The sequence below is a fragment of the Eleutherodactylus coqui genome, chromosome 8 (genome assembly GCF_035609145.1).
Source record: "Eleutherodactylus coqui strain aEleCoq1 chromosome 8, aEleCoq1.hap1, whole genome shotgun sequence".
NCBI classification, from domain to species: Eukaryota; Metazoa; Chordata; class Amphibia; order Anura; family Eleutherodactylidae; genus Eleutherodactylus; species Eleutherodactylus coqui.
In genome coordinates, this window is record NC_089844.1 from 160,773,728 (window position 1) to 160,800,958 (window position 27,231).

General features: G+C 47.8%; 1 protein-coding gene across 4 annotated transcripts in view; it reads right to left on the reverse strand.

The window, feature by feature from the left end:
- Positions 1–27,231, reverse strand: part of LOC136577083 (uncharacterized) — a 106,144-nt gene that overhangs the window by 55,562 nt on the left and 23,351 nt on the right. For 3 of the 4 annotated variants that reach the window (XM_066576797.1, XM_066576795.1, XM_066576796.1), the window contains exons 2-5: positions 21,185–21,477; positions 20,990–21,046; positions 9,302–9,595; positions 4,195–4,533 (exon numbers count right to left, since the gene is read on the reverse strand). In XM_066576797.1, coding sequence (XP_066432894.1) covers positions 4,195–4,533; positions 9,302–9,595; positions 20,990–21,046; positions 21,185–21,461 — 967 coding nt within the window. In that variant the 5' untranslated portion in view covers positions 21,462–21,477. The remainder of the gene's footprint in view (positions 1–4,194; positions 4,534–9,301; positions 9,596–20,989; positions 21,047–21,184; positions 21,478–27,231) is intronic. The other variant, XM_066576798.1, reaches the window with a different exon arrangement.

Below are 27,231 nucleotides of genomic sequence, written 5' to 3' on the forward strand. Positions count from 1 at the left end.
TTTTCACCCAGACCGAGCTGCCTCATTTTATATATCAACCTATTATGATCTTACTTCATTGTAGAAGCTGATCAAATAAGTCTGACGTGATCGACCACTCAGGAGCCCATGCTGATAAGGAGTTATACCATTGTTTTCCTTGAGGTATTCCAGGATGCCATCTCTCAGAAACCCCTCGAAAAGTTTTTCAATTATTGAAGTGAGACTTACCTGTAGTTACCAGGCTCTCTACTTGACCCCTTTTTGTATATTAGAAGCACATTAGCAATTCGTCAATCCAAGGGTACAATCCCGGTCTCAATAGTGTCCCTAAATATAAGAAATAGTGGATTGTCTATCACGTCACTTATTTCCCTTTGGACCCTTGGATGTATTCCATCTGGGCCCGTCAATTTGTCAATTTTCGTGAATACACATGAAAAAAAAACTATTGATCTTTTATGATTTCTCCTACATTATTTGTTAAAGGGCCAGTGCTTTTGGCGTAAATCTTTTTGCCGTTTATATAATTGAAAAATAGTTTAGGTTATTTTTGCTGTCTTTGGCAATCTTTCTGTTTTCTACATTGCTGTTTTGATCTTTTCCTTACATAAGTTGTTTTTTCCCTGTATGTTTTTAGTGCTTCTTCATTGCCTTCTTGTTCTAATAATTTAAAAGTTTTCTTTTTTTTGCTTATTGCCCCCCTTATAGTCTTGTCGAGCCACATTGGTTTCCTTCTATTTGTAGATCTTTTATTTTTAAAGGGTATGAACTACTTTTTAAACTTCTCCCATTTGTCGTCTGTACTATTATTTTTGAGTACGGTGTCCCAATTAATAGTGCCAAGAGTAATTCTGAGCTGATCAAATTTTGATTTACTAAAGTTTAGTTTTTTTTTTTGCTCCCTGGTGAGGCTTCGTATTGAATGATAACTGGAAATTAATTATATTGTGGTCACTAATTCCAAAGTGTCCCTCAACCTCGTTGCCTCCAGCTTGTTAGTTAATAGTAAGTACAGAGTAGCCCTCTTTCTAGTTGGCTCCCATACAAATTGGGTAAAGTAGTTATCTTTAAATGTTCTCAAGAACTTATTGCTTTTGTTTGATACACAGTTTTCGTCTTAGCATATAATCTCCGGATAAATCTCCCATAATAATTACCTCATTGCAGTTTGACACCTTTTCTATTTTTTCTTAATAGTAAGTTTCTTCTGTTTTTTTTGGTGACTTAGAGAAAACTTCTATCGGGATTTTGTTATTTTTCCTTCCCTGAATTTCGACCCACAGAGATCCCATATGTTTATTTCCTACACCTATATCTTCTCATAGTCTCGGTATTAAGTAGGATTTAACATACAGACATACCCCTCCCCCTTTCTGGTTCCCGGGGTCTCTTCTGAAGAGATTGTAACCCTGTATATTTACCGCCCAATCACACTTATCATCAAGCCATGTTTCCGTTATTCTTACTATATCGTAACTTTCTTCAGACATTCACGCTTCAAGCTCACCCACTTTACTGATCAGATTTCTTGCATTTGTTGCCACACAATTTATATGGTTGTTGTTATTCTTTATATTCATTATGCTACATATGGTCTTATTAGCTGCTCTATCAGTACTAACCCCATCCCCCACTCAAACCCTCAACCCCATTACTTGCTCCCAGATCACTGTCTACACTGTCTTCCCTGTATTACTCTTTTTGCCCTCCCCTAGTTCCTAGTTTAAACACTCCTCCAGCCTTTTAGACATCTTCTCCCCAGCACAGCTGCACCATTCACATTGAGATGCATATACCTATGGTAAAGCCTATAGCCAACAGCGAAATCAGCCCAGTTCTCCAGGAACCCAAACCTCTCCTTCCTACACCAACTTTGGAGCCACTTTTTTACCTCCCTAATCTCCCGCTGCCTTTCTGGTGTGACTCATGGTACAGGTAGTATTTCCTAAAAAACTACCTGGAGTTTTTCGCCCTAAGCTTAGATCCTAGGTCCCTGAAATCATTTTTGAGCATCCTCCATTGCAACCTGTAACTTGGTCATTGGTGCCAATGTGTACCATGACCACTGGATCCTTACCAGTCCCTCACAGTAATCTGTCAGCCCAATTCGTGATGTGTTGAACTTGAGCACCAGAAAGACAACACACTGTTCAACCGTCCCAGTCTTTGTGGCAGATTGCCCTGTCTGTCCCCCTTATAATTGAGTCTCCCATCAGTAGGACCTGTCTAGCCTGCCCTGCGCTCCCCATCCCCATCTCACTGGAGCAGTCATCTCCCTGGCGTTCAGAGGGCATGTCATGCTGCAGCACTGCTTTCCCTGTAATGGCATCCTCCTCATCTGCAAACTTTGTAAACTAGTTGGGGTGTGCCAGTTCAGGACTAGTCTCCCTGGTTCTCTTCCCTTTACCCCTTCTTACTGTCAACCAGCTAGCTGCCTGCTTCACCTGCTCCCCCAAACTACCATCCACCCACGCATCTACCCCAATGAGTGCCTGCTCAGTAAGCGGCAAAGTCCTTTCCATATTGTCAACTCATTGTTGCCAGTCACTCATTTAGATCCAGGACCTGGGTTTCCAAATGTGTGACATGTATGCATCTTGTGCAACAGTATACACCCTTGATCTTGTGGGGATCTACAAATTTACTTACAGAAGTGCCGAAAATCAACTAGATCCCACCACTCACGAGCCTCCGCCCATTCGCACCCACTCACGTGCCAACGTCCTTCCCGTCTTAATTTTTTACAATCCCTCACTTACTCTATCACACACTCATACTCACTTACACACACAGAATATACTTACTTTATCATCCCTTGTCAGCATTGGTCCACATAAAAACTTAGCATCTGAATAACCAATTTATTTTAATGAGTCTGTGTGTTGTCTGCATTCAGTCAGTAGAAAATACAGACAGCACACGGACAGAAAATACACCTGTGTGGTGAGAAAATCGCACAAGAATTGCGTGTTGCGAGGCGCACAAATCTCCAACAATATGAACTCCATTCTTTTGAGTGGGGTGATACACATGTTTTATGTGATGTGGGAAACAAATAGCTGCACATCCTATTTTGGAGTGTGCTCTCGCATCGCATCCCCCAACGTTTTCATTAGGGCTGGCGACAGCATCGCACCATGTGCAGGTGCACACGATGTGATGCGAGGTTTCCCAATTGAAAACAGTGGGAGAAACTCCACTATAACCACAGCGGAGGATTGCTTCTTCCCTGAAGTGATGCAAGGCGGTTTTGAAACAAAAACGCCTCACATCCGCATCAAAATCGCAAGTTAACAAGTGCAAAATCGGGCCGTGATTTACGACTCGATATCACGCTCGCCCATAAAATGTTAGCCTTAGGTTGTGTTCTGTATACCAGGCAACCCGCTTCAGAGCTCCTGCACATGGGCGACTTTACGCACAGAAAATCGTCCATCGGAACCACAACCTTTAAAACTCATAGGTTTCAGTTGTTTCCCTCACATTGCTCTATTTTTGTATGCATTTGCACACCCAAGGCCCCATAGGAGTCTACAGAGTGTGCAAATGTACACTTGTTCTGAACACAATTTTGCAATGTTAATCGATAACACCGAAGACTAAGTAGGCTGGTTCACCTACTCATCTGACTGCTCAGCCTGTTCAAACATGGCACGGGTGTGTCCCACGCCAATGTGAACAGGGATGGCAGTGGGTAAAAGTACACAAAGGAGTGTGGATCCGCTTGCCAGAAGACATGATAGGTCTCCATTCAGAATGCAATCGCATCCTCCTCTTGCGAGTAAGCCTGAATACACTTATACCCATGTGCAAGAGCCCTAAAGGAGTTATCCCACAGGATAAAGGAAAAATGTCTGATTGCTGGGGTTTCCCTAACTGCCCCATGTGATTGAATCAGCTGTGCACATGTCCAACCGCTACTCTATTCACTTCTATAGGACGGGTGGAGATAAATGCACTCGGCAATCTCCCTCTGTCCCCTAGAAGTAAATGGAGTGGTAGTCATGCATGTGCACTGCTGATCCAATCACATGGGGTAGTTGTGGTGTGCAGTTCTCAGGATGCCTGGGGGTTACCATGTTTGAGCCCCCAGCAATCAAACATTGTCTTTGTTGGTAAAACTCCTTTAGAGGTAAAAACAGGGTCCATAAATGGATAAAGTCTCTGCATTGCAGAATAGTGGGATCCATGTTTGTAATCACTCCTCTTCACCTTGTCTTAATATATGGAGAGGTCCGCTGCTTCTCTCTATCGGATGCTCCAGGCTGGGATGCTCCACCTTGCAGATAAATTCTGACCCTTGGTCCTTCTTAGCATCTGGAGTGAAGTGTAGAACTGCAGTACAACCATTTTTGCTTTTGTGAGGTTCGATCTTTGTCTCTGTGTCCTTGGAGTCCTGCACCGCAGAAGTAACTCCATTCTCCTTCTTATACCAAGACACACTCGGTTTATCTGGGAAGCAGCCGGTAATACTGCACATCATGCAGCTTCTTAGCTGATCTTCCAACCTGAGGATAGAGATTTCATCCACACATGGGCTCCAGAGGAGATCTGTGGGGAAAACATCCAAAGTCAACTCTTACTTTATGTATCTGGGTCACAGCAGCACTATTACGGAACACTCTTATGGTGACATTTAGAAAGTTTCTGTGACTCTGATGACTTCTGTCACTCTATTTCTTGTCACTTTAATAATGTGTAGGAGTGCAATACACAGAATGGCCTGCAGAAGGTTGTAGATGGCATTCAGGCTGCAGAAACAAGAGGTAACACCTATGGGTGTGGAAGGAAGCAACATAAAAGTGTCAGTTTGCTGTCACACTCAGGGGGACGTTGGCTGAAAGCCAGAGAGTGAGACGGTACAAAGACTCTAGGAACTCGGAGCCTCAGGACCGGCAAGGACGAGTAGCGGTCTGTCCCAAGTCTGACAGAGGAGGTTGCCTCTAGACTCCGTGGGTGAGGGGCGGTGACAGAGATCCTGTGGGTTGTGAATCATGAGGACTGTATGTACTAAGTAGTGCATGTGCTGCAGATAAAATAAGTCCACGTTTCCTGAGCCTTTTATGAATGTGTGCCAACCATCCTGACTGAAAGATAGTGATCTGATAGGCGAGTATCCCCAACTTGCCACAATTGGTAAAGAGGTTAGATATCGCTTAAAGATATCCATCTCCTAAAATTATCACCTAAACCAGTGGTGGCGAACGTATGGCACGCGTGTCAGAGGCGGCACGCAGAGCCCTCCCTACTGGCACGCGCCCCATCGGCCGCTCACCACTTGTGAATACCAGCAGGGGCCACGGCTCCCCTGCCGGCATTCACAAACGGCACTGCTAGCCGCGCTGATCCCGGCCCACACTGACTTCAGCATGCAGCTTGAATCCCTCTCCCCCCTGCCCCGACGTCTCCTACTACTTGGTTCCGCTGGGAGGGGGGAGGCGTCCAGCAGCGTGTGTGTCAGAGTGTGTGCTGGGAGCATAATAACACTTTCTTCCCCACTTCTGCAGCAATCAGCAATTCCCAGCAACCTGATTAGTTGTTTGGGTTGGCTGATTCACCAAACAACCAATCAGGTTGCTGGGAATTACCTATTGAGGCAGAAGTGGGTAAGAAAAAGTTAATATGCATGCCGGGACCATCGCTGACCAGAAGAGGAGCTGAGCTTCCAGGAGGAGGGGGAGGAGGAGGTAAGTATGTGGGTCTCGGGAGGGGCACTGTGGGGTGTCACTACTGCACTGGGCGGCCGCTGTGGGGTGTCACTACTGCTCTGGGGGCCGCTGTGGGGTGTCACTACTGCACTGGGGGGCCGCTGGGGGGGTGTCACTACTGCACTGGGGGGCCGCTGGGGGTGTCACTACTGCACTGGGGGGCCACTGGGGGGTGTCACTACTGCACTGGGGGCCGCTGGGGGGTGTCACTACTACTCTGGGGGGCTGCTGGGGGGTGTCCCTAATGCACCGGGGGGGCCGCTGGGGGGTGTCCCTAATGCACTAGGGGCCGCTGGGGGGTCACTATTATCGCTGTGGGGTGGGGGACACTTTTACCGCTGGAGCCGCTGTGGGGTGGGGGTCACTATCACCGCTGGAGCCGCTGTGGGGGTCACTATCACTGCTGGGGCTGCTGTGGGGGTCACTATCACCGCTGGGGCCGCTGTGGGGGTCACTATTACCGCTGGGGCTGCTGTGGGGGTCACTATCACCGCTGGGGCCGCTGTGATGTGGGGGTCACTATCACCACTGGGGCCGCTGTGATGTGGGGGTCACTATTATTGCTGGGGGGTGGGGGGTCACTATTACTGCTGGGTGGGGGTCACTATTATTGCTGGGGGGGTGTCACTATTACCGCTGGGGCTGCTGTGTGGTGGGGGTCACTATTATCGCTGTGGGGGGTCACTATTACCGCTGGGGCCACTGTGGGGAGGGGGTCACTATTACCGCTGGGGCCGCTGCGGGGAGGGGGTCACTATTACCGCTGGGGCTTCTGTGGGGTGGGGGTCACTATTACCGCTGGAGCCGCTGTGGGATGGGGGTCACTATTAACCCTGGGGCTGCTGGGGGGTGTCACTATTACCGCTGGGGCTGCTGTGTGGTGGGGGGTCACTATTATCGCTGTGGGGGGTCACTATTATCGCTGGGGCCGCTGTGATGTGGGGGTCACTATTACCGCTGGGGCTGCTGAGGGGAGGGGGTCACTATTACCGCTGGGGTATGTTTACATGTGGCGGAAATGGGCAGGGCTGTTTCAAAATAGACAGGGTGCAGATTTTGACTGCTTTTTGGATGTGGGAATGCTGCAGAATTTTCCACAGAAATATCTGCTGAGGACATTCTGCAGTATTTCCGCATCCAAAAGGTAGTCAAAATCTGCACCCTGTCTATTTTGAAGCGGCCCTGTCCTTTTTAGAACGACGGGGGTACAATTATACGTTGTGATAAGCCCCGCCCCCTGACGTGTTGGCACTTTGCGATAAATAAGTGGGTTTTAGGTTGCAGTTTGGGCACTCGGTCTCTAAAAGGTTCGCCATCACTGACCTAAACCAATCCTAACCAAAGATATGGGATTTCCAGATAATTCTAACATCTCTTCACAGTGACTCCAATACCCTGAAGGTGCCATTTCTCTACTGTTTGTGGTATGCAGGACTGGTCTAGGCTTTTTCCCTTTCATTGCTTTCATATGAGTAACAGGGTGTACTCCCTTATACTGTTTTATTCTTGTAGATTGTTTTACACTGTTGTACAATTATGTCATTAGCATGTAAAAATGATGTATCATTAATTTATGTGGTGGGCCGCTGAGATACCAGTAGCAGAAGGACACTATGATGTGTGGCACATGGAGATGTGAAAGAACTGCTCCAAAGTACTGTGTAGAAGAAGCTGAGGGTCATCGCCTCATGGGCTATGGAGAAGTTGGGCATTATTGATACTGCACGTGTGGCGACCAAGTGCATACCTTAGTTGGGAAGACAGCAGGGAAACAAGATAGTAGTCAATGGTGGCTCTGCTGCTCCTCTCTGAAACTTAAACATGACCTGGCTCAGCTGCACACAGTGGTAATATCAGGCAGTTCTTATAACCCGCTACCCAGGTTGGGTAAAGTGAGATGTCTGTCATTACGCCAGCCTGTCTACGGGTCGGGACCCGTTCCAGGCAGAAACTATAAATATAAAAAGCAGAGAACTCGACAATAATGGGGGTGGTAGTCCTTGTCCTTGGAGCATTAAGTGTAGTACCTCAGTGCAGTGTATCAATGAAGGAAAGACACTTCAGGAAACAGATTGTAGCTGATGAAAACAGTTCAACCTTTTATTTGCAGGGAGAGAGGGTACTTGACTTTGCATTTACATTCACTAGCAGTACCTGTTAAATCACATTAACTTGAGATATTTGATGACTTGGCATTGCACTAGTAGACATTGCATTGAAACTCTTTCTCAGGGAGAGGGGGCTGTGGCAACATATTGAAGAACAACATTTCCAGCTTTCATCCCTGACTCTGACCAATGCTTTGCAGACAAATTACTGACTTGCTGACTTGTTCCTTTCCTGTACTCCTCTTCTGTTTTTCCTCTCTCTCTATCTCCTCTGCTAAAACTCCAGCACCACTTCTCTTGTTAGGTACACACACTTAGATGTTCTCCTTGTAACTCTATGACTGGACTCGGAATTAGAATATTTCTTCTAAATAGTCACCACAATATCTTCATAGGGTTAAAGGAGTTTTTCAGGCAATTTCTATTGATGACTTTTCCTCAGGATAATTCCATGAGGGGGCACTTACTTTTATACTTAGAATTGAATAATCATGTCGCAACCCCTTTACTTTTCCTATTTACGACCTATAGAATGGCCCTGCTAAATTTTCAATTTTGCATGACACCGGGAAATTAGATAATTAGATTAGGCATATTACATAGGGGGGACACTTACTCAGCATTGAATAATCAAGTTGTAACCCCTTTATCTTTCCTATTTAAGACCTAAAGAATGCTCCTGCCAAATCTCATATATGTACGACACATTAGAGAATTAATGGTGAGTCAGTCAGTGAGGGCTATTGCCTGTATATATATAATTTTTTTTTTTTTCTTGAATTGGGAGGGATCTGTGAGACTCCACGTCCACAGTTAAGGCCTCATGTGAATGGGTGGATTTTTACTGCAGAATCCGGAGTGGGCATTTCATTCCGGATTCCACAGCAATAACCCTCCATAGCATGCTATGGAAAAATCATTTTTCATGCACATGAGCGGAAGCCAATTGCAGTTTCCGCTCACGGATGAAAAGTTACAGCATGCTTCATTTTACTGCGGTTCCTGCATGGACAGCTTCAATTGAAGTCAATGGAAGCTGTACAATCCGCGGCTCATCCGAAATTGACACTGCAGACAGGCCGCGGATTCCACGGGTACAGCAGGAGTGTGAAAAAAAATACATACTGTGCATGTGCGCTGGCGCACCGGCCGGTACTTCTGCACACAGCCACGGTATGAAAAAAAGAAGACATGGGCAGTTACACAGGGTCGCCGGCCACGGCCATGGCCGGATTCCATTCGTGATTTCCCATGCTGAATCTGTGCATGCCCGTGGACATGAGGCATAAAGGTAAAGTGGCTAGTGCTGGTAATTAAAATCAATGGAAGCTGCCCCTGCAATTACCATCACTGCCCACAACGCAGGTGTCTGAGAAGATAAGTCATCAATAGAAATTGCCTGGCAGACCCATTAAAGGTCAAGACTCGGATTTGGGCATTCCAAAACACAAATCTTCTTACAACAGTATGGTATCTGATAGCTCTTTGTATACATCTTCCTACCTTTGATACACCGTGTTTGCTGCTCCCTGGTGTTTGTATACTCGTGTTCCCAGCTGACGTGTACTTCAGACTCTGGACTTCGGAGGGAATCTTCAGGAATTCTGACTTGACTGCGCACTGAGAATGATGTTTGATCAGGACTTTCTTCGCAGAGCTCCTGGGATGATAACACTTCTGTTGATTTCTCTCTTCCACACTTCCATTCAATGTGGAGATATCCGGGGTAAAAGGCTTCTAGGGTGACAGAGCACATCACCTCGCCCGTGTCACTCAGGTGTAGCATCGTGGGTCTGGCTGAAAACCACAAAATATCTTCATGTTCATTACAAACAATGATTTCACCTACCAAATACCCAATGATTCTGCATTAATAAAAACTCCATCGGTACTTCTGTACTTCCTTGCAGCTGAGGGATATTTCACTTTATGGGTTTTGTTTTTTGTCTTTTCAGGAAAAATAGGCAACAATAACCGTGTGCAGTTATCCACTATACTTATTTTATATCTAAGGCTTCTTTCACATGGGGACCTACATGCACAAAAATTACATGCGTAAAAACTCGTGGCAGTTAGAACCAATGGTTTCCTATGAGGACTAGAGATCAGCGAGCACCAAAATGCTCGGGTGCTCGTTGCTCGAGTCGAACTTTCCGCAATGCTCAAGGGTTCGTTTCGAGTAACGAACCCCATTGAAGTCAATGGGCGACTCGAGCATTTTTGTGTATCGCCGATGCTCTCTAAGGTTTTCATTGGTGAAAATCTGCAAAACCCAAGAAAGTGATGGAAACGACACAGAAACGGATAGGGCAGGCGAGGGGCAACATGCTGGGCTGCATTTCAGGTTCCCAGGTCCCACTATTAAGCCACAATAGCGGCAAGAGTGGGCCACGCCCCCCTTAAAGGAGATGTCTCGAGGAAGCAGTGATTTTTTTTTTTTGCCCAGTCCCCCTAATTAAACATACATTACTAATTACCCCTGTAAATTACTTTTCTAGCTGGTTCGTACTTACCGTTCCAGCGTTTCAGTAACTTATAAAAGTTTCCCCAAGATGGCCGCCGGCTCTTTCCCCGTCGCTCGCTGCAGCCCGACGTGCGCGCTCCCGAGACGCTGCCAGCTGTGTCTCCATCGCAACCGGACGCCCCGCAGCCGCCGACCAGACGCCCCGCAGCCGCCGACCAGACGCCCCGCAGCCGCCGACCAGACGCCCCGCAGCCGCCGACCAGACGCCCCGCAGCCGCCAGGCAGCAGGTAACCGGCGCTAGCCCCCGGCTCCCCAGCGCTACGCTCCCAGCTCCCCAGCGCTAGACCCTCAGCCCAGGTGAAGGCCCCGGAGCCCAGCGCTGGGCTCCGGGGCCTTCACCTGTCAGTGAACATCACCCCTGACCTGGCGGCAGCCCCCCCCCCGGCCTAGCGGCAGCCCCCCCATCGCAGCGGCAGCCCCCCCCGGCCTAGCGGCAGCCCCCCCATCGCAGCGGCAGCCCCCCCCCCGGCCTAGCGGCAGCCCCCCCATCGCAGCGGCAGCCCCCCCCCGGCCTAGCGGCAGCCCCCCCATCGCAGCGGCAGCCCCCCCCCGGCCTAGCGACAGCCCCCCCATCGCAGCGACAGCCCCCCCCGGCGCAGCGACAGCCCCCCCCCCGGCCCATCACTTACCTGGACAGCTGGACGGCAGGACAGCTGGGCGGCTTCTCCGGCAGCTCGGCAGCTCTGCACCTTCCTCTAACAGAGGAAGGTACAGAATGGCCGCTCCAGCGCGCTCCCGAGCAGTGACAGCTCATCTGCGCATGCGCAGAAGAGCTGTAGCGGGGAGCACACTGAAGCGGCTCGTGCTGAATGGAGAAGACCGGACTGCGCAAGCGCGTCTAAAAAAGCAAGCTGCCGGCGAATTTAGATGGAACCACACTGCAAGGGGAAAGCCAGCTGCGCTCTGCCCCCATACGCAAGTCAGTCAGTGCCTTTGTGCCAGACAGGTCAAACACCGCAATGGGAACTAAGTTTGCACCAACAGCATAGGTGGGTCCTAGGAAACCCAAGACATGAACAAAAAATTGATCTGAGCGGCCAAACATGGCAGACTTGCACTGCGCCCACGGCATAGGCCTCGGCCCACAGATTCAGCAATCCTAGGCAGGAAGCGAACTTTCACTGCACTCAGGACATAGGCCTCTGCACAAACCCTCAGCAATCGCGTGCCTACAGCGGACTCCAATGCTAGCGTAGCTGTGCACGTCTCATTAGCGCTGTATTGCTCCTGTATTTTGTCCCAATGCAGTGCCCTGGACAGCAGAGCTAACGTCAGATTAAATACAGGTGGGCTTCGGCCCACACTGCATGCCCCAGTCAGACTGGGGTTCTTTATAAGTAGACACAGGCAGGTACAACTCTGTGTGGACCGACAGCATGGCTGGGTCCCAGGAAGCCATCGGCGTTACATAAATAAATCCCATTGCATTGCCCAGCACAGCTGAGGTAACGTCAGATTAAATGCAGGTGGCCTTCGGCCCACACTGCATGCCCCAGTCTGACCGGGGTTTTTAATACATAGACACAGGCAAGTACAAATCCCTAATGTGAAGTCCCTGTGGACCCACAGCATGGGTGGCTCCCTGGAACCCACCGGCGGTAGATAAATGTATCCCATTGCATTGCCCTGCTCAGCAGAGGTAACGTCAGATACAATACAGGTGGGGTTCGGCCCACACTGCATGCTCCAGTCAGACTGGTAATATGTACCTTAACAGTAACCGCGTTGGTGGGAATGTGGTCGCGACTGCGGACCTAGTAGCGCGGTTTTATTTAGATGGTTTTCGGAATGTGGCCAGGATTAAGTAGGCCGTGGCGGGGGGATGGTGGGGGGGGCTCTCTTATTATGTCGTTAAAGGTGAAATTCTTGGACTGCCACCAGACGGACCAATGCAAAGGCATTTGCCAAGAATGTTTTCATTATTGGAGGAGGAGGAGGGGGATGTTTTTGAGGCAGTACATGTCCTCTCCACGTGTCCGTGGTTATATGCACCTTAACAGTAACCGCGTTTATGGGAAATGGCCTCGCTGCCATCGTGTCTTTGGGAAGCCTCCATTTCCACACCCCAGTGATATAGCATTAGCAGCGGTATAGGCAGAGCCCAGAATTAGTAACATTTCAGCGGTAGCATTAGGGACAGGCCCCAGTAACATTTCCATAGCAACAGTATAGTCAGACCCCAGTAACATTTCAGTTCCAGAAGTGCAGACAGAACCCCATCACATTTCATTGGCAGCAGTGCAGACAGACCCCAGTAACATTTTATTGGCAGCAGTGCAGACAGACCCCAGTAACATTTTATTGGCAGCAGTGCAGACAGACCCCAGTGACATTTCATTGGCAGCAGTGCAGACAGACCCAGTAACATTTCATTGGCAGCAGTGCAGACAGACCCCAGTGACATTTCATTGGCCGCAGTGCAGACAGACCCCAGTAACATTTCATTGGCAGCATTAGGGACAGGCCCCAGTAATATTTCAGTAGCAACAGTATAAACAGACCCCTGTAACATTTCAGTTCCAGCAGTGCAGACAGACCCCAGTAACATTTCATTGGCAGCAGTGAAGACAGACCCCAGTAACATTTCAGTAGCAACAGTATAGACAGACCCCAGTAAAACTTCAGTTCCAGAAGTGCAGACAGACCCCAGTGACATTTCATTGGCAGCAGTGCAGACAGACCCCAGTAACATTTAATTGGCAGCAGTGCAGACAGACCCTAGTAACATTAATGGAGAAGCAGTATGGGCAAAGCAGCAGAAAAACATTTCCCTGGCAGCAGTGTAGGGAGAGCACAGCATTTGTAACATTTCAGTAGTAGCAGTATAGACAGGCCCCAGTAACATTTACATAGAAGCAGTATGGGCAGAGCCCACTATTTGTTACATTTCTGTTATAGCAGTATAGACATGCCCCAGTAACATTTCCGTTGAAGCATTATGGGCAGAGCCCAGTATTAGTTGCATTACAGTAGTAACAGTATACACCAACCAAGGTAAAATTTCAGGAGCAGAAGTATCGGCAGACCGAAGTAACATTTCTGTTACAGAAGTCTAATCAGACCCCTCAAGCGTTACAGGGGCAGAAGTATAGGTAGGCAGAACAGAGTTACATTTCTGTAGCAAAAGTGTAAGCCAACCCCACACACAGTGGTGTACCATGAGTGCAGGCGAAGCCCATAAAAATTACTTGGATTACATTGTAGGCAAGGGCCCGAAAAATTGTTGTACCGACAGTATAAATGTACCCCAGAAAAATTGCCCATGCCCAACCCAGAGGGCAGGTGAAACCCATTAATCGCTTAGCGTACTGTGGCTTAATTTTTAACTAGGCCTGGAGGCAGCCCAGTCTAAAAAACATATGGTTCAGGTGGAAGTTTCAATGCTTTAATGAGAATTGAAACAGATAAATATTATTTAGAAAAGTTATATGAGCCTTTTGGCCTACAGAAAAATTGCCCATTCACGGTGATTACGAGAGGTTTCAGGAGGAGGAGTCGGAGTAGGAGGACGAATATCATACACAGATTGACAAAGTTCTTTAGGTAGCGCTGCTGTCCGCTGGTGGAGAAGAGAAGTCTGGGGAAATCCAGGCTTTGTTCATCTTTATGAGTGTAAGCCTGTTGGCGCTGTCAGTTGACAGGCGGGTATGCTTGTCCGTGATGATTCCCCCAGCTGCACTAAACACCCTCTCTGACAAGACGCTAGCCGCAGGGCACGCCAACACCTCCAGGGCATACAGCGCGAGTTCGGGCCACGTGTCCAGCTTTGACACCTAGTAGTTGTACGGAGCAGAGGCGTCACGGAGGACGGTGGTACGATCGGCTGCATACTCCCTCACCATCTTCTTACAGTGCTCCCTCCGACTCAGCCTGGACTGGGGAGGTGTGACACAGTATTGCTGGGGAGCCATAAAGCTGGTAAAGGCCTTGGAGAGTGTTTCCCTGCCTGCGCTGCACATGCTGCCTGATCTCTGCGCCTCCGCTTCTAATTGGCCCTCGGAACTGCGCCTTCTGCCACTAGCGCTGTCAGATGGAAAGTTTACCATCAGTTTGTCCACCAGGGCCCTGTGGTATTGCGTCACTCTCAAACCCCTTTCCTTTTCGGGAATGAGAGTGGAAAGGTTCTCCTTATACCGTGGGTCGAGCAGTGTGTACACCCAGTAATCCGTAGTGGCCAGATTGCATCTAACACGAGGGTCACAAGAAAGGCATGCTAACATAAAGTTAGCCATGTGTGCCAGGGTACCTGTACGCAACATATGGCTATCCTCACTAGGAAGGTCACTTTGAGTGTCCTCCTCCTCGTCCTCCTCCTCATCAGGCCATACACGCTGAATGCATGAGAGGCAAGCTGCATGGGCACCATCTTCAGTGGGCCCAGCTGTCTCTTCCTCCTCAGGCTCCTCCCCCTCCTCCTCCTCAACGCGCTGAGATATAGACATGAGGGTGCTCTGACTATCCAGCGACATACTGTCTTCCCTCGCCTCCGTTTCCGCCCGCAGAGCATCAGCCTTTATGCTTTGCAGGGAACTTCTCAACAGGCATAGCAGGGGAATGGCGACACTAATGATTGCAGCATCGCCGCTCACCATCAGGGTGGACTCCTCAAAGTTTCCAAGGACCTGGCAGATATCTGCCATCCAGGCCCACTCCTCTGTAAAGAATTGAGGAGGCTGACTCCCACTTCGCCGCCCATGTTGGAGTTGGTATTCCACTATAGCTCTATGCTGCTCATACAGCCGGGACAACATGTGAAGCGTAGAGTTCCACCGTGTGGGCACGTCGCAAAGCAGTCGGTGCACTGGCAGATTAAACCGATGTTGCAGGGTGCGCAGGGTGGCAGCGTCCATGTTGGACTTGCGGAAATGTGTGTTGACCCAGCGCACCTTGCCGAGCAGGTCTGACAAGTGTGGGTAGCCATTCAGAAACCGTTGAACCACCAAATTAAAGACATGGGCCAGGCATGGCACGTGCGTGAGGCTGCCGAGCTGCAGAGCCGCCACCAGGTTACGGCCGTTGTCACACACGATCATGCCCGGTTGGAGGCTCAGTGACGAAAGCCAGCGGTGGGTCTGCTCTGTCAGACCGTGCAACAGTTCGTGAGCAGTGTGCCTCTTCTCTCCTAAGCTGAGTAGTTTCAGCACGGCCTGCTGACACTTCCCCACCGCTGTGCTGCCACGCGTCACCGACTGCTGGCGACGTGCTGCTAGTGACAAGTCTTGATTGCGAGGTAGAGGTTGCGTTGGAGGAGGAGGAAGGTTTAGTGGAGGTGGCATACACTGCCGCAGATACCAGCACCGATCTGGGGCCCGCAATTCTGGGGGTGGGTAGTACATGAGCGGTCCCAGGCTCTGACTCGGTCCCAGCCTCCACTAAATTCACCCAATGTGCCGTCAGGGAGATATAGTGTCCCTGCCCGCCTGTGCTTGTCCACGTGTCCGTTGTTAAGTGGACCTTGGCAGTAACCGAGTTGGTGACGGCGCGTACGATGTTGCGTGAGACGTGGTCCTGCAGGGCTGGGACGGCCCACCATGAAAAATAGTGGCGACTGGAAACAGAGTAGCGTGGGTCTACCGCCGCCATCATGTTTTTGAACGCCTCAGTTTCAACCAGCCTGTAGGGGAGCATCTCCTGGCTGATCAATTTGGCTATGTGGACATTTAAAGCTTGAGCGTGCGGGTGCGTGGCGGCGTATTTGCACTTTCGCTCCAACGATTCTCTTAGCGACAGCTGGACGCTGCGTTGGGAGACATTGCTGGATGGGGCCGAGGACAGCGGAGGTGAGGGTTTGGGTCCAGGCCAGGAGACGGTCGTGTCTGTGTCCTGAGTGGGGGGTTGGATCTCAGTTGCAGGTTGGGGCCCAGGGGGAGAGGCAGTGGCGCAAGCTGGAGGCGGTGAACGGCCTTCGTCCCACCTTGTAAAAATGTTTGTGAATTATTACCGCGCAGTTGCTGGCTGCCAGCGGTAATATAACGCTAAATGAAGCCAGAGATAAATTATAAAGAAGGCTGCACTTAGGCCTAGCTGTGAACTATGCAGTTTGGATGGGCGTGAAGTCCCACAGGCCACGCAGGCAAATGCATTGGTTAATCAGTAGCCGTAAAAAGGAATTTTTAAAAAAATCTCCTTATTTTACTCTGCACTGCAGGCTGAGGCTAGGCAGTGTGTATTCCACTTTCAATCTATGGGCGTCGGGCAGACCGTGAACTTCTGAGACAGCACACGTATAACACAGAGCGGTGTAGAAAATGTGTGGTTTCTTGGCGTACACTTAGAGACAGACTGCAGTAAGGCTACGCGAAGTGCGGACAGAAATATGTTTAAATGAAGGCTGCACGCAGGCTAGGCTGTGCAATACAGAGGTACTACAACTCCCAGGAACAACGGAGTTAAATGCACATGGTCGCAGGTTGCCCTAAGAAGAACCGTTGGGGTTCTCGTAGACAGGATTCTACACTACCACTGTCCCTGCCTGACCAATACTGCCCCTATACTCAAGTACAGACTGCAGCCTGAGAACGCTACAGCCTGCATGCCCGATATACATTAAAAAAAAAATTGCGCAAAAGTGCTCACAGTAGCCACTACAGGAACTATAACTCCCAGCAACCACGGAGTTAAATGCACACGGTCACAGGTTGCCCTAAGAAGAACCGTTGGGGTTCTTGTAGACAGGATTCTACACTACCACTGTCCCCGCCTGACCAATACTGCCCCTATACTGAAGTACGGACTGCAGCCTGAGAACGCTACAGCCTGCACGGCCGATATACATTAAAAAAAAATTTGTGCAAAACTGCTCACAGCAGCCACAACAGTAATGCACTAGGTGAGCTGTGGCCCTAAGAAGGGCCGTTGTGGTTCTTGAAGACGCTAACACTGTCCCTATAGCAGCAGAAGCATCAGCAGCACTGTCCCTGATCTCTCTTAGTGTGTGTCTGTGGCGAGCTGCGGGCGGGGCAGATTTAAATACTCGGGGGTCACTTGATCTTGCCAGCCACTCACGGCAGGGGGGTGGGATAGGGCTGGAACGTCACAGGAGGAAGTTGTAATGCCTTCCCTGTGTTTCTATTGGCCAGAAAAGGGCGCACATTTCTCAGGGAAGGAAATGTAATGGAGTCGAGTGCCGCGTGGTGCTCGTCTTGAGTAACGAGCATCTCGAACACCCTAAAGCTCGAACGGGCATCAAGCTCGGACGAGTGCGCTCGCTCATCTCTAATGAGGACGTTCAGATAATGGAATTTTAGATGTGCAAAAAACATCTGAACGTTTGGTTCTAATAGCTGCAATTTTTTTACATGCACGATTTTTGTACCCATAGGTCCCCATTTGAAAAAGGCCTTATAGTGCTTTCAGCAGGCACAATGACAGTCTGTCGCTATTTACAGTTGGTTAGGAGAGGCACTGTTTGTCCTTGTGCAGAGCGCCAAGACAGCAGAGGAAAAACAGGACTCCTTGGGTAAAAGGTATATAAATGAGAGATGGAAAAATGCCTCCATAGCGCCAATTATTGGAAAGTAGCTTTCCTATAAGTCAATGACCAACCCTTTTAACAAGCCTTGTAACATAACTAAAGTTCTAAACTAAACAAGCGTCTTAACCATAAGTACAAGTCACCCATCTACAGACTGCTGATTTGAGGTTCTGGCCAACCCTATTGTGTACTGATGAAGAACCCCAAAGCAGCTGACTGCAGATGGGTGGCTTTTTTCTATATGGAGAAGACTCTGGCTTGGCTTACATCTTTAGTCATGTCACAAAGCCTGTTCTAATGTCAGTCATTGACTTATAGGAAAATTACCCTCCAATAGGTGGTGCTATGGAGGCATTCTAATGTAGCGGCCTGAAAAATAGGCACTACACAGCACTGTTTAGTTATGGAGACTGGTAATATAATAACCGGCCCTAGGAGTTAATCTGAGTCAGTTTACACAAGGGATGCAGGTAACCTAGCAACCAGTTAGGACATTTTATCCAGCTGCACAAAATAGAAAAAATGCATAGAGACTCAGATGAGGCAGGTAGCCTAGCAACCAGATAGGCTGTGATTGGCTGCAGACAAACCAAACTGGTCAGCTGACAGAGACGATAAATAGCAAAGGTGGCATAGATAGAAACACGAGAGAAAGCTAAAAAAACATGAGTAAATGAGGAGCAGAATCAGCTGTGACAGTAAATAGAGGGAAAATAAAAGAGATGTAAATATGAAGAGAGGGAGATAAAGAAATAAAGAGATATAAATACAAAGAAGGAGAGAGAGAAGACATCCAGAGTAAGCTTCCAGTGTATAAATGTGTTAGACACAGGTGTCTACATTGATGTAATTTAAAGGGGTTGTCTTGCGAAATCAAGTGGGGTTATACACTTCAGTATGGCCATATTAATGCACTTTGTAATATACATCGTGCATTAAATATGAGCCATACAGAAGTTATTCACTTACCTGCTCCGTTGCTAGCGTCCCCGTCGCCATGGTTCCGTCTAACTTCGGTGTCTTCTTGCTTTTTTAGACGCGCTTGCGCTGTGCGGTCTTCTCCCTTCGGCTCCGCTCTGCATCATCGGCCATCATCAGTGTTTTGGCTCCGCCCCCTTGTAAGCATCATCGCGTAGCTCCGCCCCCGTCACGTGCCGATTCCAGCCAATCAGGAGGCTGGAACCGGCACACGTCATGGGGCGGAGCTACGCGATCATGCGTACAAGGGGCGGAGCCAAAACGCCGATGATGGCCGATGATGCAGAGCGGAGCCGAAGGGAGAAGACCGCACAGCGCAAGCGCGTCTAAAAAAGCAAGAAGACACCGAAGTTAGACGGAACCATGGCGACGGGGACGCTAGCAACGGAGCAGATAAGTGAATAACTTCTGTATGGCTCATATTTAATGCACGATGTATATTACAAAGTGCATTAATATGGCCATACAGAAGTGTATAACCCCACTTGATTTCGCGAGACAACCCATTTAAGTATCATTTATTATGCACTGAATGGCCTCATCTCACTGTTGCATTTAATAATATCATGGTTACAGCAATTTAAGCAGAATATCTGGCTCCGTGTATTATTCCACACCTCACCACTCACAACTACAAATTGTGCCCAAGTGCACTGGCATCCAAACAAAACAAATCCCAATTAATTGCCAGCCACAATTAATAATAATAAAATTAGTGCTCACATAGCGCTTTGTGGCATCACGATAGTGCTTTGTAGTGGCACGACAGCCATTAGTGGCGTCTACGAATAGGATTAAATCCTCTGTCACCTTACAACTCCCATTGCAAGTGATCGCTGATTGCATCGTCTAAATTACCTGCAACTGTCATTTTCAATTTAAACGTCGTACCTCTGGTTGAATTGTCAAATTTAAAACAACAGCCATTGTGTGGGTAGTTCCTCTGCTTAAAGTCTATAGAAGAAAAAGTCAACTGACAATGAGCAGCTAAGCAGCATGGGAGCTATAATGCAGAACAATATCAACTCAACAAGTTCAAGCAGAAGATGAAAGCGCTATACCGTCTGGGCCCTCTCACGAATGACCATGTATTCGCCCTCTGCAAGAAAATGGAAGAACTGCAGGCAAGATTAGACAGGCAAGAGGACTCAATAGTTCTGCAACACAAGGGGGGATTCCCGTCCAGCTACCACTTCTACCAGAACACGACCAAGTAGACCAGGTCCAGTTATATGCAGGCATTGCCAGAAGAGAGGATTCACCGAAAAAGACTGTTGGCAGTTAAACGGATATCACCTGAGGACAAGGACCGTCCCTCAGGGAAACCAAGAGTAGGTCCTGAAGTCCCCAGATGGTTCTCAAAGTATGTGGGATCTTACCCGGAGGTTATCATCCACCTTGATGGCATACCTTTTCCATCGCTACTTGATACATAATCTCAGGTGACCACCATACGGAGAGCCATATTTCAGCAAAAAGAAGCACTCAACGGGAGAAAAGAAAGTGCAAGGACGAAGAGAGAAGTGAAAAGAGACAAAGATCACCAGTGAAAGAGAGAGAAAGAGAGAAACAAGAGAGAAAGCTAAAAAATCGTGAGTAACTGAGGAGCAGAGTCAGCTGTGACAGTGAATAGAGGGAAAATAAAAGAGATCTAAATATCAAGAGAGGGAGATAAAGCGATAAAGAGATATAAATAGAAGGAGGATAGAGAAAATAAATCCAGAGTAAGCTTCCAGTATATGAATGAGTTGGACACAGGTGTCTACATTGATGTAATTTTAGTATCATTTATTATGCACTGAATGTGTCACAGTTGTGTTTAATAATATCATCGTTACAACAATTTAAGCAAAATATCTGCCTATGTATTATTCCACACCTCACCACTCACAACTACAAATTGTGCCCAAGTGCATTGGCGTCCAAACAAAACAAATAACAATTAATTAGCGCTCACCATAACGCTTTGTGATGGTATGACACTAACTACTCCCATTTGTATATCTATTCACAGTTGATATTGGTGGAATGGCAGCTGATCTCCATGAAAGTCAAGCAGAGAAGAAGCAGATCAGATCCACAGCCATCAGTAAGATGGCTGGATCACTGTTACATTACTTACAGTATGTCTGTGGTCACCAAGTTCTGCATCTGGGAAATAAATGCTAAAATGGATCAAAGAAAAGAGGAAATCTCATGCCTTCTCATTCTTACCTTTAGGAGGCAAACACCTCAATTCCTCCACTTGATTTAGCCTTACAAATCGGTTCACTGCATAAAAATAGAAGTAAAAGTTAATAGCAGCAAACAGGTGGGTCACAAGACTTAATAATTAGTGAATGTGCCAATACTGTACTCTCAGAGCTTCCTTCAGATAGTTTAATTTAACTGTTTAAGGCATCCTGTTACCGTTCTGCAATTGTTTCTGGAGATCCTCTGCTACTTTCTTCTCATTAATCTTGTCTAGAACTTCCAGGGTCACCTCCACCCCATAGACATCCTTGTAGTATTCCCTGATCAGATCAGCAACATCCCCCCAGTCCTTGTCCTCCAGTTTGCCCCTCGGGATCCTCCTATAGTTCGGTTTTACTTCAATTTCAGGTAACTTATTGCGGAACTTCTTAAATCCCATCTTCTCCAGATTCTCCAGAGCGTAGACCAGGGCGTCTCTCACCGTCAGCCCCATCTTCTCCTATAAAGGACTGTCACACAATATCCAACTTACTGCAGGCATTGTTTTTGTAAGATAACTTCATTAAAGACTACAATAGAAATAAATCTAGTAGACAGTGCTGGACACTAAATGACCATTTTATTAGAGACCCCCATCTAGTAGCATTGGACCTCCTTTGGTCTAGAACTGCAGCAGTTTGTCTTGATGTAGATTCCACTTTACTTTTGTGGACTACATAGAGCTCAATGAGTAAGTGGAAGTGTGGCTTCCAGTATTCAACCCAGTGATCACGTGATCTCCGGGTGCTCACTAGCATGACAGAGCTGCAGGGTCTTAGCAGACCAAGATCACATCTGCCAGTTATTATTTTCATTACTGGGGGATGTTTTCCAATGTAATGGGGGCTCATATGGATACTACTCTTATGGACACTGCAGGTACAGACAAAAAGTGTGAAATAGAAAAAGAAATGCCAGCGTGAGTAACCCCCAGGGGTCTAAAATAATGTTATGAGGGATACTGATGTTAAAAAAAATGATTTACAAAAAGAAGTTAAAAAAATTACAGGATAAAATCTGAATAAATTTCTAAAACAAAAACTATTCGCCATTGACGCCAACCTAAACCATCGCCATATCGACCCTGTAATCTGAGACTATACAAATCATACATTAAAAAGTCAGGAACAAAATGCAAAAACCATTCCTATACTATATGTTAGTGTAAGTATGCTAATTTTAAAAATAAACAACCATACAGCAAAACTTTTTTTTTTGCTTTTTGCCTGTAAAACAACAGAGATTAAAAAATAGCCTTAGTGTAATTAAAGAGAAAACGCAGCAAACATAATTTTGATAGCTAAAGAAAGAAAATAGGTCCTTAAAACCACTGCATGGGTAAAATCCCTAAAAAGCGTCTGGTCCTTAACTGGTTAAAATAGGCCCAGTCGGGGACATGGCCTGGCTGGCAACGTGAACAGCCATGGGATTTGTGAGCTTCCCAGTCCATGATAGAATCTTTCTGGCATCTAGACTTTTGGACGCTCCTACCCATCCAAAAGCAGCACCTTCATCACCCCCAAACGAAGGGGAGTAAAAACAGGGGTCATACACCCCCACTGGTAATCCCTGTAGAGCCGGGGACTCGAGTAATGGGAAGGCCTGCCAGAGTGTGCCGCAAAGAGGGGTGGGGAGCCTGGATAGAAGTCACTCACCATACCGCTACATGAATGGAGCCTCCTGATAGGAAGACAGCCGGGACAGAGATGAGGAGACGCCTGGAGGGGGTCTGAAGCTCTGCTGGCGGCATCCACAAGTACCAATCATGGCCTGCAAATCAGATGGGGAGACAGTCTACAGCAGAGCAGGAGCGCTCCCGGCTGCAGCTAGGCCCACAATATAGCAAAGGGGGAGATGGGAGGGGAATCCCTTGTAAGCAGCTGTCTGCAGACAGGAGAGAGAAGGATAAGGACCCTTAATTATCATCTAGGAGCCTGGAAAAGATGGCCCAAGCTTCCTATACTGGTCATCCTTCCCCTGCTCCTCCTCACACTACAAATCTAGTGGACATCCTTCCATCTCCCTCCCCCACCAAAATACAGTAGCAATAGTGATGCCTGTTGCCACGTACATTATCTTCTAAAATAAAAAAAAAATTAAAAGAACAGGAGCAGAGCTCTGCTTCTAATTTTTTTACTTCCTTTCATAAATAACTACAAGCTATGATATGTCTAACTCAAGTAATTCACTAAATATTAGAGTGCTGCAGCCTAGTGGAGGAATATGAGAGGGCACCTATTTCAAATTTCTCACCCCATATATTAAACAGCAGGATTAGATTTTTAAACTCAAATTCCACACCGAGAATGACACAATTTATATAGAGGACGTGCGCCTCGATTTTTTACTGAATAACGCTGCTGTCTCAGCCTTTAAACCAGTGTTTTCGGAGAACTAATTACTAGGGCACAACCCTTCCTGGCTAGTCACAGGTGATACTTCACACTCAATTTGCAATGACTTGACTTTCAACTCAGGGAATACATGTTCAGGGGATCAAGGATACCTATGAGAAAAAATTGTATGACAAAGAGGGCCTAAACATGCCAAAGTACGGAAAATACCACAAGAATTCCCCAACACATTGTTCTGCTCAGAGTTTCCCAGAAATGTTCTGTTGTAAACATCCAGCAACTATGACAAACCAAGAACAGAATTATTCCTCGTCCACAGAAGACCAATGCGAGGCACCAAAGACAACATTAACCAATGCTGACCGCTCCCAAAGCTTCGATGTCAAAGCCTTATATGAGAACATCAGCCAGCAGGTCAAAAAAGAACTCTATTTAGTAGTCTCTGAATTCTCTAAGCAATTACAAGACCTATCTCAATGGGTTGATGAGGTTGAAACCAAAATGGACAAGGTTATTGCCAATCTAGATGCAGATCAAGCCTGAATAGATGAAAACCAATGTAAAATACAACTTCTAGAATTAAAATTGGAAGACTTAGAGAACCGGTCCAGAAGATCCAACTTAAGAATCAGAGGCCTTCCCAAATGCTTTTCTAATCTAAAAGAAGTGGCACTAAACATCTTCTAAGGGGGCGAAGCCTAACCGCTGAGCGGAATGGAGTTCTGAGAGAGGAGCTCCGTGACAGCGGCACTTACCGGGACCTGCTACAGCTATCAGTCAGCCCGAAAATGGGAAAGATCAACAGGGACAGGAGCAGTGAACCCCAAGAAACACCTAAGAAGAACAAGGGGCAAGTAGACATGCAGCGCTACCTGAAAGAAAGGAGCGCTCGTCCTCTGCATGATGCAGCCAAGATGGCGCCCGCCCACGAGCCGAGCGGAGCAGGGGCAAGAGATAGAGAGGATGAGGTCTCCTCAGAGGGGGAAGAGAATGAGCGCATATCTAAAGGATTTATGAAAGATCTCCTAATGCGCACTATGAGACCCATACTCCTTGAGCTCACCGAAATTAAAGAGAAGATGAAGCAGCTAGGAAGGAGAACAGAAGACCTTGAAACCTCTACAGCTGCCATCTCATCACATGCTCTGGAGGTAGAGAGAGCCCTTAAAGAACACCACGCGCAGATTAACAAAGCCATACTAATGCAGTAGGATATAGAAAACAGGAGCAGGCGCAATAATGTGCGCATAAAGGGCCTCCCAGAATCCTGGGCTACAGAAGTGTTAGAGAAAGTGGTAAAAGAAATCTTTGCTTCGCTTTTGGGAGAAGACAGAGCGGCCGCCATTGCAATTGAAAGAGTACACAGGGCATTGAGATCACCCCCTTCAGCATCTGACCCGCCAAGGGATATCATCTGCAAAATGCTCTCATTCCCTGATGCCGCCTCAATACTTAGGGCCGCAAGGAATCATAACGACATTTAATATGGAGGCACATCCTTACAAATTAGAGATGAGCGAACGTGTTCTTCCGAGCTTGATATTCGTGCGAATATTAGGGTGTTCGGGATGTTCGTTATTCGTAACGAACACCATGCGGTGTTCTGGTTACTTTCACTTCCTTCCCTGAGACGTTAGCGTGCTTTTCTGGCCAATTGAAAGACAGGGAAGGCATTACAACTTCCCCCTGTGACATTAAAGCCCTATACCACCCCCCTGCTGTGAGTGGCTGGGAAGATCAGGTGTCACCCGAACATAAAAGTCGGCCCCTCCCGCGGTTCGCCTCAGATGCCGTGTGAGTTAGATGAGGGACAGTGCTGTTTGTACCGGAGCTGCTGTAGGGAAAGAATTGGTAGTTAGTGTAGGCTTCAAGACCCCCCAAAGGTCCTTATTAGGGCCACTGATAGCTGTGTGTTGGCTGCTGTTAGCAGTGGCAATTATTTTTTTTCTCAAAATCGGCTCTGCAGAGCGTTGCACCTGGCATTAGGGACAGAAGTGCTGCATAGGCAGGGAGAGTGTTAGGAGTGAGTGTAGCCTTAAAGAACCTCAACGGTCCTTTCTAGGGCCATATTTAACCGTGTGCAGTATTGTCCAGGCTGCTGTTAGCTGTGCTGCATTTTTTTTTGCTTCTCAAAATCGCCTCTGCAGAGCATTGCACCCTCCATTGATACTGCAGGGAAAGAATTGTATAGGCAGGGCCACAACACAGTTATTATTCATTGAATATACGCAGTGCTGCCTTTTGCTTGTAAAACAAGTGAAAATAATTCTATTTGTCCTGCCTCTGTCCGTCCTAAGGGCGGTGGACACGTGTCGGCTGCGTGTGCAACCTGTAAAAATCAGACGCACCCAGCTACGTTTTACTCCTGGCTTCGCCATTTGCTTTCCTTAATTGGGAAAAAAAATACCTGCTCTGCCACAGTTAATAACTCTGCTACCCTCACGTTCTGTGACACATTAGCAGGAAAACAGCACAGTTATTAAACTTCTCATGTTCATAGAATATACGCAGTGCTGCCTTTTGGTGCAAAAAAACGGAAAATAATTCTATTTGTCCTGCCTCTGTCCGTCCTAAGGGCGGTGGACACGTGTCGGCTGCGTGTGCAACCTGTAAAAATCAGACGCACCCAGCTACGTTTTACTCCTGGCTTCGCCATTTGCTTTCCTTAATTGGGAAAAAAAATACCTGCTCTGCCACAGTTAATAACTCTGCTACCCTCACGTTCTGTGACACATTAGCAGGAAAACAGCACAGTTATTAAACTTCTCATGTTCATAGAATATACGCAGTGCTGCCTTTTGGTGCAAAAAAACGGAAAATAATTCTATTTGTCCTGCCTCTGTCCATCCTAAGGGCGGTGGACACGTGTCGGCTGCGTGTGCAACCTGTAAAAATCAGACGCACCCAGCTACGTTTTACTCCTGGCTTCGCCATTTGCTTTCCTTAATTGGGAAAAAAAATACCTGCTCTGCCACAGTTAATAACTCTGCTACCCTCACGTTCTGTGACACATTAGCAGGAAAACAGCACAGTTATTAAACTTAGATTATACATTCACTAGAGGCAGTGGGGCCTTTCGTTTTCAAAAAAGGGAAAAAATTATATTTGGCCTGCAGTCTTGCGCCAATTTATTAGCTGCCTGTGAAATCAAATCACTGGTAATACAGCATGCTGAGGGGTAGGGGTAGGCCTAGAGGACGTGGACGCAGCCGAGGACGCGGAGGGCCAAGTCAGGGTGTGTCGCAGCCGACTGCTGCGCGATTAGGAGAGAGGCACGTTTCTGGTGTCCCCACATTCATCGCCCAATTAATGGGTCCACGCGGGAGACGGTTATTAGAAAATGAGCAGTGTGAGCAGGTCCTGTCCTGGATGGCAGAAAGTGCTTCGAGCAACCTATCGTCTACCCGCAGTTCTGCGCCGTCCACTGCTGCAAATCCGAATCCTCTGTCTGCTGCTCCTCCTTCCTCCCAGCCTCCTCACTCCACTACAATGACACCTGCTCAGGAGCGGGAACACTCCCAGGAACTGTTCTCGGGCCCCTGCTTAGATTGGGCAGCAGCGGTTCCTCTCCCACCAGAGGAGTTTATCGTCACTGATGCCCAACCATTCGAAAGTTCCCGGGGTCCGGGGGAAGAGGCTGGGGACTTCCGCCAACTGTCTCAACAACTTTCTGTGGGTGAGGAGGACGATGACGATCAGACACAGTTGTCTTGCAGTGAGGTAGTAGTAAGGGCAGTAAGTCCGAGGGAGCAGCGCACAGAGGATTCGGAGGAAGAGCAGCAGGACGATGAGGTGACTGACCCCACCTGGTGTGCAACGCTTACTCAGGAGGACAGGTCTTCAGAGGGGGAGTCAAGGGCATCAGCAGGG